General features: G+C 41.4%; 1 protein-coding gene across 1 annotated transcript in view; it reads right to left on the reverse strand.

Annotated features, from left to right (window-relative positions):
- LOC127426641 (formin-2-like) overlaps positions 1-13424 on the reverse strand; it is a 100490-nt gene that overhangs the window by 51104 nt on the left and 35962 nt on the right. Inside the window, exon 8 of the mRNA XM_051673574.1 lies at positions 5430-5517. Coding sequence (XP_051529534.1) covers positions 5430-5517 — 88 coding nt within the window. The remainder of the gene's footprint in view (positions 1-5429; positions 5518-13424) is intronic.

Raw genomic sequence — 13424 nt, forward strand, 5'->3', positions numbered from 1 at the left:
TCACCATGATTTCATGTTCTCCTACATTTTATATTTTAAAATTTAGACGAAGACTATTAGTCTTGCCCTTAGGTGTTTCGACTATCCACATCTGACTGTCATGTTAAAACACCAATCACATTTCACTTGTTTTTGTGACATTTAGAGCCAGGTAATAAACTGACATGCATCAACAGTGGTACTTTTGCAAGTATGTGGGATATCTGCTCAAAAAATAATGTCTCCAATATCTTTCAAAGATTTGATGCCATGAATCTACCCTGCATCCGAATCTGCACTCTATCCACCCTTAGCAGTATCCGCGATTAAATTAGGGTGTCCCAAAACATACAGTGGTATGTGGAAATGAGTGTCCCAAAGTTGTCTGAATGGTCTACTATTACTATATTTGAGGTGTGGATCTGTAAACTCTTTTGGCTAATATTTCCCACAATCCCTTGCTTGATGGAAGAGGAGTTTGAACTCTGCTTATTGCGGATGCTCTTGTGTTTTCTTAAAGGGGTAGTTCACCCAAAAATGAAAGTTCTCTCATCATTTACTCACCCTCATGCCATCCCAGATGTGTTTGACTTACTTTCTTCTGCAGAACACAAATTAAGATTTTTAGGAGAATATTTCAGCTATGTAGGTCCAAACAATGGAAGTGAATGGTGACCAGAACTTTGAAGCTCCAAAAAGCACATAAATGCAGCATAGAAGTAATCCATAAGACTCCAGTGGTTTAATCCATGTCTTCAGAATTGATATGATAGGTGTGGGTGAGACACGGATCAATATTTGAGTCTGTTTTTATCAAAAGTTCTCCTCCCTGCCCAATAGTGATATGCACCAAGAATCCATATCAACAAAAACAAAATGTAAAAGTGAAAACTTAATAGTAAAATAGGATTTAAATATTGATCAATTTCTCAACCAATATTTCACACACACACACACACACACACACACACACACACACACACACACACACACACAGTGCCCGAGGACTTTGTGTGTGTGCAAAAACACATCCACATGTGTGTTCATCAAAAGGATTGGGATGCTCCTGAACACTTTATATTTCTGTTTTTGTAGTCTAATCTATAATCTCCAATGTCCGGTCATTTTTGACTAGGAACACATGTGTAACAAAGTTAAATAAAAAAAAAAAATAAAATAAATGAAGAAAAAGGTAAAAAAAAAAAAAATTCAGATACCATATTTGAACGAAGTCAGAGAATTTTATTTCAATTGGATTAAATATTAAAAAAAAAAAATAAAGAAATACAAAATAAAAAAAAAAGTCATCCGGGTCAAAATTACTGGAACACAACATAAGGGTTCAATATTAAATGTAGAATTATTTTAGAAATGAAGGCATTGCTCCGAAATATCTCGCTCTTATAATCTCCACGATTCTCACGCAGGAACTCAAACCATGTGCAGGAGAGTCTCAATGTATAAACACATTGATTAGATGGAAATAAAGTTCTGCTAGCACTGCAATAAAATATACTGACATGAAACGAGAGAGAGACAGAGAGCTAAAGCAGATTCAGAGGTTTCGGAAGTAAAAATTCCATTGCTTCTTTTCCTTAGAGGAATTAATTTTCTGCGACGATAACAAACCTTTCAAGACAGACCTGCCATGAGATCTGCTTCTGTAAACAACACCTCATTTTAAAGTTATTCAAGAAAGCGCATTTTAAAAGAACTGCGAGAATCCACCAATCAGAGAAGTCGGTGTAACTATGGAAACAGGAATCACGCCAATGACCGTCCACTCCCATGAAGCTTTCTAGATGACAATTACAAGTCACTTAAACTACTTATTTATTTGTATCAGGTCTGTTAATTGATTAAAATTGTTAATCGAATTAATTACATGATGTTCCGGGTTCAATACAAGTTAAGCTCAATCGACAGCATTTCTGGCATAATACACAAACATTAAAGTCATCCCTCCTTTTCTTTATAAAAGCACAAATGTGTGTTCCAGTGAGACACTTACAATGGAAGTCAATGGGGTCAATCTGTAAACATTAAAATACTCACTGTTTCAAAAGTATAGACACAAGACATAAACAATATGTGTGTTAACATGATTTTACTGTGATTAAATCACTGACTAACCGCATCTGTGGAAAGTTAGAGACAATATTACAACTTTGTTGCCATGACGACATAAGGCGGAACAGCTGTCCGCCACAAAAATGACGATTTAAACAACTTTACAGCTCAAATAATCCACAAGTTTTAACAGAAGAATTAATGTAAGTGCTTTTATAAAATTATAAGCGTCACATTTCTGCCTTTAAACCTCCAAAAATTGACCCCATTGACTTCCATTGTAAGTGTCTCACTGGAACACACATTTGGAGTCGAAATAAATTTTTGTGGTAATCAACATTATGCCACAAATACAGTCGAATGAGCTAAACCCAGAATTTTCCTTTAATTGATCATAATTATTCACGCATAAAAATATTTACTGAGAAAGGCCCTCAACTAACAATATTTAATCATTATATAATGAAATATTTATAAATATAATAAATATTTTAAATATAATTATTCAGATAATTAAAATGCATTAAAGCATAGTGGCAGACGAGTAAAGCATTGATAGGACAATATAAAACGTGGCTTTAGAAGGCAATATATTACTTATTTTCATATTATTAAACATACAGTAGGGGTCTGGGTATCTCAGTGAGTATTGATGCTGACTATCACACCTGGAGTCGCGAGTTTGAATCCAGGGTGTGCTGAGTGACTCCAGCCAGGTCTAATAAGCAACCAAATTGGCCCGGTTGCTAGGGAGGGTAGAGTCACATGGGGTAACCTCCTCGTGGTCACTATAATGTGGTTCTCGCTCTCGGTGGGGCGTGTGGTGAGTTGTGCGTGGATGCCGCAGAGAATAGCGTGAAGCCTCCACACGCTCTACGTCTCCGCGGTAACGCGCTCAACAAGACATGTGATAAGATGCACGGATTGACGTCTCAGACACGGAGGCAACTGAGATTCGTCCTGCGCCACCCGGATTGAGGCGAGTCACTACGCCACCACGAGGACTTAGAACGCATTGGGAATTCCAAATTGGGGATAAATAAACAAACACACACACAGTAAGCTTCTCATTGGCCTACAGTCCACAGCAATCCATTTTTAATTGAATTCGTCAATCTATCCGAATCTGTATAATTGCTTTTCTAAGGATGCGTCAATGTACACATGCTTTAGACTGAGTGTCTCACTTTGGTTACATCGAGTTATAAACAGCTGTTTCAAGTTAAACATAGTTTGAAACTTTGGGGGTTTCACACCTTGCTCGTTTGGAGCATTTGTTTTTGAACCCAGTGTTTTCTCCCTTAGTTGGGTTCTATTAGACATACCGTATATTAGGAGTGTAACGGTTCTCGGTAAAAAACCAAACCGTACGGTTCGCCACCCACGGTTCAGGAAGCATTGGCACCGTGGTCGGTTCAACTCACGTTTAATGACGCATCTGGAGCACAAGTTTTGGTCAAGAAAACGAAGCGTCAAACAGACACAGTTATAACCTCCGCTAATGCACCGGAATGGATTTGTAGATGGATGCTCCACCTGTGTCTCACGTGGGTCAACTTGATGACATCACTGTTCTGCAACCGTTATGTGTAGTTGAAAATGGCAAATGGAGAAAATGAAACGCTGATAGAGAAGCCCCATGTGTTTCTCCTTTATGGGAACATTTTCTTTTTGCAGTCAATTACAACAGCGTTGGTCAAACAACGTTTACAAAACAGGCACTGTTTGCAGACGTCGCTCGACATGAGTGCACGTGGCTGTAATCTATCAAGCGAGCGAGTGTCAATAATGTGCTTTGATTAATGGCATTAAGATGCCGTTATAGTAATACACTGATACATGATTAATCTTTTACGCCGACATCACCCATCATGTATACGAACACAGCAATCGCACTTGGATCCGCACCAAAACAACCGGTTCGAGACAACCTGGACGAGGTAGTCTCATCCAGGTGTAATGAGAATGCAATCCTGCTATACAGAGATATTTGACTTTAAGAAATAAACCTACCACCAACACTGATAAATATTTACAGTATGTTAATGTGTTTAATTGGCAATGTCTTGGTGCTCTGGAGATTGATATTTTAATGTTATGTAAGAATGCTAAAAATGCATTTTAATGTTAGTAAAACAGCAGCACAATCATTACTTTATGGCCTCTCTCGTGTAAATGCAACTGAATCGTTAATTCATGAGCATTCGTATTTTGATAGTGCCTTAAATGAACTAGAACTTGTTGCAATGAAGCTCGGTATCTTAATCCAGAAGAACTATGCATGTGCGCTTACTTCAGTGTTGCCACCCCTTTGCCACCCCATTGTTCAGAGGCGGTTCACAATCAGTGCTCCATCTGATACTATTGTGGATCTGATGCCGTTTGATTCAGACGCTGCCAATCAGAACATCAGGAAACACTCGCTGCCACCACGAGAACAGCAGACGAGCATTCAAACACAACCGAACGCCAAAACAGGAAACACGCAAGAAACAAACGTCTAGCTTTCATAATATCCACCTCTGATGACCGCAGACCATCTGAACAGAGGTCACATACTGAAATGTCTCATCTGTGACCTTTAACCTTTATCTGTCACTGCCCTGTGTGTTCACACACACACACACACACAAACACAATCTCACACACACGCACACACACACACAAACACAATCTCACACACACACACACACACATGTTGGTGCAGCTATCATTATGATGACTCTCCATAGACATAATGATTTTTATACTGTACAAACTATAGATTCTATCCCCTAACCCTAACCCTAAACCTAACCCTCACAAAAAACGTTCTGCATTTTTACATTTTCAATAAAACATCGTTTAGTATGATAAGCCGTTTTCCTCATGGGAAATTTCAGGTTTTACTATCCTTGAGGACATTTGGTCCCCACAACCTATGGAATACCTGGACACACACACACACGAACGCACGCGCGCTCGCACGCACACACGCAGACGCGCGCTCGCACGCACACACGCAGACGCAAACGCGCACGCACAAACGCGCGTTCACTCACGCACAAACGCGCGTTCACTCACGCACAAACGCACGTTCACTCACGCACAAACGCACGTTCACTCACGCACAAACGCACGTTCACTCACGCACAAACGCACGTTCACTCACGCACAAACGCACGTTCACTCACGCACAAACGCACGTTCACTCACGCACAAACGCACGTTCACTCACGCACAAACGCACGTTCACTCACGCACAAACGCGCACGCACACAGTTCAGCCATGTTTTTTTGGTGTGAAAACAATTCAAGAAACAACCAAGAAAGCTCAATAAGAAAAACAGTAAAGTCAATCAGAGGTTCTACTGAGGAAACAATAATACATTATAACTCACCATGTTGAATGTCTTTCATGTCGAGATGTAAACTGGACATTAAAATCCCAACTGCCTGAGAACGCTTCGTGTTTAACAGCTTGACCACCTACAACACACACAAACAAATCACCAATAACATGATGACAGTATTTAATACAATAATGATAGCATCCAAAATCACATTGAATGAACTCAAGAAATGTACTGCATTTAGTCACGACACCTTCAAGCAGCTGTCAATTTGCATTTCGATGACAAAATACTTCCCCGTATCCCAGCTAATCATGCAGAGACAATTGTAAATAAACCATACATAGGTCGATTTCCCAAACACTGTAAACACATTATCAAATCATTGCTTTGTTTATCTGCATATACCAATTGACACTGACAACACTGACTCAACCAGTGGTGAGAGTTTGGGGCGGGACTATCTGTTTGTTTGACCAATGGGAGTATTCAGGAAAGCAGTTTGAAAACAATCATTTCTGAAATTCCGTTTGGTGTTGCAGAAATGACACACTTCCGCTTTAATTTAAAATGAAGAGAGTTTGGCTCCAACCTGAAGAACAAACACAATTCATTCCGCTCTGATCTTTATCAGTCGTGTGGACAATGGCGAGCTCTGTCTGTACATAGAAACATATTGAGAACTAAACATAAGACTGTCTGAGAGGGGAAACATGCCACTCAAATTATCAATCCATTCTGATCAGACTGACATCAGAATGCTCACGTGACGTCAAAGAGGAACCAGACGACAATAATGATCACTGCGCCTAATCCGATCACACAAACTCAAACAGAGATACTGTCACTTAAACTACAATTCAATGTGAAGGACACCGTATGGAAACAAACAGAAAGTTGTTCTAGATCAGTGGTTCTCAACTCATGAACTCATGCATCTCAGGACTGTTCTGATCGGGGTCACAGACAGCAAATAATTCAGCTAAACACAAAAATCGGCTTTTACATAGAATACGCTTCCTATCTATTTTGTAGTTGAAAAGAATATAATCCAGCTCGATAGTATCAGTGCAAATTCATCTAGTCAAATGATTGATGACCACATCCTCAAAAACCATGAACAAACCAATGCAAGGGAAAACATTGACCATACTGCATTAAATACAGGTTCATCTATGAGGATAAACAAAATACGAGAGATATTTAGGGTGTTTTCACACCTGACTCATTTGGAGCATTTCTTTCGGAACCTGGTGCATTTCCTCCCTTGGTTCGGTTAGCCATATTTGAACACGGCAATCGCACCCGGATCCGCACCAAAACAACTGGTTGGACCGACTGCAAACAAACTCTGGAACGGTTGGCTTGTGGTGAGAGTGCAATCCGACCCAACGGACTGAAAAATATCCCTATAAAATCCATCAACATACCTGATGGATCTGCGGAGAAGAAATCTGTAGGTCAGCATGTCATGTCACTGTAATTAATCATCAAAACGTGGACATAGCTATCGGCAAATTTTTGTATTAAATATTATTGTATTAAAATAGGAGCTGTTTAATTATTCCAGAGATGATTTTAGTACGAACGCTTCTCTCTTTTGGATGGCATCAGCAACGTTTTGACAGATAACATTTTATGTGGCTTCACTCTTTCTGCTGTTTGTGTGTGTGTGCGCGTGCGCGCACATGGAGAAAGAGAGAGAGAGAGAGAGACAGAGGGAGGAAGAGAGACGGAGGGAGAGAGAGAGAGGAGGAAGAGAGAGAGAGGGAGAGGAGAGACAGAGGGAGGAAGAGAGAGAGACGGAGGAAGAGAGGGAGAGAGAGAGGGAGGGAGAGAGAGAGAGAGGGAGGAAGAGAGGGAGAGAGGGAGGGAGGGAGGGAGGGAGGGAGAGAGAGAGAGAGGGAGGGAGGGAGAGAGAGAGAGAGGGAGGAAGAGAGAGAGAGAGAGAGAGGGAGGAAGAGAGAGAGACAGAGGGAGGAAGAGAGAGAGAGAGGGAGGAAGAGAGGGAGAGAGAGGGAGGAAGAGAGGGAGAGAGAGAGGGAGGAAGAGGGAGAGAGAGAGGGAGGAAGAGAGAGAGAGAGAGAGAGGGAGAGGGAGGAAGAGAGAGAGAGAGAGAGGGAGGAAGAGAGAGAGAGAGAGAGAGGGAGGAAGAGAGAGAAAGAGAGAGCAAGAGAGAGAGAGAGAGGGAGGAAGAGAGAGAGAGAGAGAGGAAGAGAGAGCAAGAGAGAGAGAGAGAGAGAGACAGACAGACAGAGGGAGGAAGAGAGAGCAAGAGAGAGAGAGAGAGACAGACAGACAGAGGGAGGAAGAGAGAGCAAGAGACAGAGAGAGAGACAGACAGACAGAGGGAGGAAGAGAGGGACAGAGAGAGAGAGAAAATATATCCATGAGCGCATCTAGTACTAAAAAAAAAAATACCACAGGTGCTCCGCAAAGGGCACAAAATAATTAAAAATAGTAGTGGGTGTTTCCCTATATGATGAAAACATGAATCCACATTCAGTTAGTCACGTGTCGGACACACTGGTGATGAAGGCCTGTTTGGACTGATACGCGTAGGTGCTTTAAGCTAATAAAGGCTCAGTTTGCTCACTAATCGTCAAGTCATACACTCACCACCATGTGTTTCTCCCTTACGATGACACGTTCAGCTTTCACAGAAACACAAACAGACGTCCATATGAACATAATTTATGTTTTAAATGTGCTCGACATGTGTGACCAAAAGTAATTAGTTGAACTGAAAGTCAGTAACTTATATTTTGGTCTGTTCTCACCCACACCTATCATATCACTTCTTAAGACATGGATTAAACCACTGGAGTCATATGGATTACTTTTATGCTGCATTTATGTGCTTTAAAGTTCTGGTCACCATTGACATGCATTGTATGGACCAACAGAGCTGAAATATTCTTCTAAAAATCTTCATTTGTGTTCTGCAGAAGAAAGTCAGTCACACATCTGGGATGAGTAAATGAGTGAATTTACATTTTTGGTTGAATTATCACTTTAAGGGATTTTAAGGACATGGTCGTTTACTTTTGTGCGATAAACAATTTTGGTACTGTGTTGATGTAAAATAAAATCTCGCTCTTTAAGGAAAAACAGTTAAGCGCTGCTCTAGATTCCTGAAAAGAGAAACAAGCTGTGACTAACAGAGAAATGCTTTTTTTAATTAGACAGGAAACTCTGGTAAACAAATGATCTTTAAAGACGCTTGATCTTTTTTTTCCTGTTGATTTGTGTGTGCTGCAGCGTTCTGTCGTCCCACTGCCAAAAACACAACCACAAACATTAAAGTCGACAGAAGCAGAACCATACAACCGTCCACACGCTCGCTCTCGACGGCTCTAATCAACCTTTAAACCTTTTATTTAACAAAAAATATGCAGGCTATGAGCAACTGACGAAGAAGAAAAATTATGCTTTAAGTATTTTATTGTTCAAACTCTGAAAAGTTCAGCCAAGGCATTACAGGGCAAAACTGCTGGCGTGCCCTGTGCAATTACACCAAACAAAAACACATTACTTTATCAAAAGAAAATGTTGCTGGGCAAATGAGCGTCCAATTATTTCAATCATTATTCCGTCTGGGATCATGTTTAAAATATGAGATCAAAACAAAAGGCTGTTTTTAGACAAAGCTATTTTACATTAAACGGGAGATGCGGCCACTGACGTTTTCTTTCAGGTCAAACTGCGCTAAAAACCGTGAGATAAATTACCTCCAGATCCCCAAAACATGATGAGGGCAAATCATCCGAGGATACAGGTCTCCAAAATTACCATTTCAATCACAAAACCTTGAAACAAGCTAAAAAACAAATTTATAAAATGACCTGGAAACTTTACTCAGTTCCTTCAGGATCAAATAACTTTTTTTATTCACTTTTTATTGGTAAAAGCTGAAAACTTTAAGGAACGAGCTTGTGTGGATGGTTAAATAAATGAGACGTGGGGACGGCTATTGCCGCATAAAACACGACTCCATCAGCGCGCAGACAAAATACTTCTGCGTCGCTCGGAACAAAGAAGCCACAGACACCAAACACCTCAAAACATGACACGACTCAAACACTCTGCCCCAGAAACCACTCGAAAGCCGTACACCACAACACACACTGTTGCAACATCTGTCTGGGGCCCTAAACGCTTTCGATTGGACGTGTGATGGGCGACTGCAACAAAAACACTCAGCGAGCTGCTGAGGAACATCAGTGTTCTGCTAACGGATGAGCTGTGAATATGCAAATATTGCGCGGGACGGCCATTAGTGTGGTTAACCTCAGTTCTGTTCACAGACGAGTGTAAAAGACATGTCATGCGATTTCGAGACCGGACAGACCACAACCACGAGAAACATACAATCTCATAACACGTTCTGCTCTTATTTCACTACATAATTCATAATAAATAAGTCATTTATGTCTGCACGCCATATATTATGAGACAGTGTTTTTTTTTTTTAGTGATTGTCATGAAACCAGTCAAGAAAATTTCCTGGTCCTATTTTTCTCGAAAATCAAAGAAACTAATAAGAAATCGTGTTTTGCATAGGAAAAGCAGTCTATTTTTAGGGCCAATAAGATTTTTTACATTGTGATATTATTTTCATGAATAACATTTTACCTCCCAATTCTACTAACCGCAATGCGAAGATTATTATAATATACACTCACCGAGCACTTTATTAGGAACGCTATGGTCCTAATAAAGTGCTCGACATGGTCTTCTACCGTTGCAGCCCATTCGCCTCAAGGTTCAACATGTTGTGCATTCCGAGATGCTATTCTTCTGCTCACTACGATTGTACAGAGTGGTTATCTGAGTTACCGTAGACTTTATCAGCTCTCATCAACAAGGCGTTTCCGTCCGCAGAACTGCCGCTCACTGGATGTTTTAGGCACCATTCTGAGTTCTAGAGACCGTTGTTCGTGAAAATCCCAGAAATACTCAAACCAGCCCATCTGGCACCAACAATCATGCCACGCTCCAAATCACTGAGATCACATCGTTTCCCCATTCTGATGGTTGATGTGAACATTAACTGAAGCTCCTGACCCGTATCTGCATGGAAGGGGCAGTGGTGGATCAGCGGTTAAGGGTGTGTTCACACTTGTAGTTCGGTTCTCTTGGTCCGGACCAAAAAAGAAAATGATACATTTAGTCCTGGTTTGCTTCGCGATCAGACTGCCATTTTTAACACCGACCCTAACGATACAAAACGAAAGGCATTAGGATAAGGTTACAACCTGATTGGACGGCTATTATGACGTATATTTTTTGACGGAACTCGCCAAACATCGAAAACAATGCTGGCTGCTGGGCGAAATGCGCTCGTTATATTTATATATGTATATATGGTGGTATTTTTACCAGCTGAGAACAAACGAAGAGCTATTAAAATGTGTAAAGGAGTCAAAACAGCGCCAGGAATTCCTCCGTTGCACACACAAATGAAGATTTGCTGCAAGGACGGCTGATGGCGGTTCCGACGCCTGTACCGAACTATAATGGGCAACATAGCTCCTATGATGAGAAGAACCAGGTATGCTTGAGGTCAGTATTAAAGGCAAATTACTTCCTGTTATTGGTCCGTTTAGACTTTGGTCCATGCTGCGTTCATATATCAATCAAACCGCACCAGAGTTCGTTTGGAAGCGGACAGTGACCCACTTTTCAGGCGGTCTCGGTCCACTTGTTTGGTGTGCACCAAGGTTCGGGTGACGGCGTTCACACTTGTTCAAATGAACCGCACTAACAGAGCAATCGCACCAGAGTTCGTTTTAATCGAACCAAACCTGCCAAGTGTGAACACACCCTAAGGCTCTGGGTTACTGACCAGAAGGTTGGGGGTTCAAGCCCCAGCACCACCAAGATGCCACTGTTGGGCCCTTGAGCAAGGCCCTTGACCCTATCTGCTCCAAGGGCACCGTATCATGGCTGCCCCTGCCCTCTGACCCCAGCTTAGCTGGGATATGTGAAAAAAAGAATTTCAATGTATATATGCAAATGTATAATGTGTGACAGAATAAAGGCTTCTTCTTATGCATTGCACTGCTGCCACAACGGTATCGCAGGATCAGGACCCGCACCAGGTGTATGTTGTATATTGTGTTGTGTAAATCAGATGTTTATTGTAATTGTCATGAATGAATGAATGATTGTTTGTTTGTTTGTTACATTTATATAGAGCTTTTCTGACACTACACTCAAAGCGCTTTACACAGTGAACAGGGGACTCTCCTCAACCACCACCACCAGTATGCAGCATCCACAGTGCGCCAGTACACTCACCACACACCAGCTATTGGTGGAGAGGAGTAGAATTACTGAGCCAATTAATGGATGGGGATTATTAGGAAGCCATGATTGATAAGGGCCAATGGGGAAATTTGGCCAGGACACCCCTATTCTTTTTGAGAAGTGTTCTGGGATTTTTAATGACCACAGAGAGTCAGGACCTCGGTTTTACGTCTCATCCGAAGGACGGTGCCTTTTTACAGTATAGTGTCCCCGTCACTATACTGGGGTATTAGGACCCACAAAGACTGCAGGGTGAGCACCCCTTGCTGGCCTCTCTAACACCTCTTCCAGCAGCAACCTTAGTTTCCCCAGGAGGTCTCCCATCCAGGTACTGACCAGGCTCAGCCCTGCTTAGCTTCAGTGGGCAACCAGTCTTGATCTACAGGGTGATATGGCTGCTGCTCATGACTGCTATGTTGCTTGAACCTGCACCCAAAACTTTCACCCACTGTTGCACTTGTGTATATGGTTGAGTGACAAAGGGATTTAATTTGACACAATTGGCTGATTAGATAATCGCATGAATAAACAGGTGTACCTAATAAAGTGTTCGGTGAGTGCATTTAAATTGCAAAGTATATATATCCACATTATAGTAGTACTTTCTAGGTACTTTCATTTTCGGCAATTTTAATAAAAAAACAATAATAATTGTACAACATCCGTGTTAATGAGAATTGAAAACAATGGGAATGGTAACAGTAAAATGTTTTTCAATGAGATGCGTTACGGTAATGAGAATTGTGGGTTAAAATGTGCTTAAGTGTCCTGATATTATTGTCAAAATTGAATGTAAAAAAATCTTAACGGAGGCCTGGATAGCTCAGTGGTAAAGTCGCTGGCTACCACCCCTGGAGTTCGCGAGTTCGAATCCAGGGCGTGCTGAGTGACTCCAGCCAGGTCTCCTAAGCAACCAAATTGGCCCGGTTGCTAGGGAGGGTAGAGTCACATGGGGTAACCTCCTAGTGGTCGCTATAATGTGGTCCGTTCTTGGTGGGGTGCGTGGTGAGTTGAGCATGGATTCCGCGGTGGATGGCATGAAGCCTCCACATGGCAACGCAATCAACAAGCCACGTGATAAAATGCGCGGGTTGACGGTATCAGACGTGGAGGCAACTGAGATTCATCCTCTGCCACCCGGATTGAGGCGAATCACTACACCACCACAAGGACTCGGAGCGCATTGGGAATTGGGCATTCCAAATTGGGTGAAAAAGGGGAAAAATCTTAACATTCCTAAATGTAGGCTCCATTTTCCATATGCAAAACATAATTTCAAGTTCATTGATATACACTCACTGACCACTTGATTAGGTACACTTGTACATCTACTTTTTCATGCGATTATCTAATCAGCCAATCATGCAGATACGGGTCAGGAGCTTCAGTTAATGTTCACATCAGCCATCAGATTGGGGAAAAATGTGATGGCAGTGATTTGGATTGTGGCATGATTGTTGGTGCCAGACGGGCTGGATTGAGTATTTCTGTAACTGCTGATTTCTCAGGAGTTTACTCAGAATGAATAAATCAGTCATGGTCAGCTATAACTCCCTTTACTACTTCCTGTTCATACTGGATGCAACAGTAGGACACGTGGTCTGGTAAGTTTGATATTTTTTTATATTTTAAACAATGTTTAAGTCTCAGCTTCAACATGTCAACGCATTCATTTCCCATTATGATAATTTCTGTTAAGAATTGTGGAATAATTTTGGCATTTTGTTTTAG

The sequence above is a fragment of the Myxocyprinus asiaticus genome, chromosome 36 (genome assembly GCF_019703515.2).
Source record: "Myxocyprinus asiaticus isolate MX2 ecotype Aquarium Trade chromosome 36, UBuf_Myxa_2, whole genome shotgun sequence".
Taxonomy (NCBI): Eukaryota; Metazoa; Chordata; class Actinopteri; order Cypriniformes; family Catostomidae; genus Myxocyprinus; species Myxocyprinus asiaticus.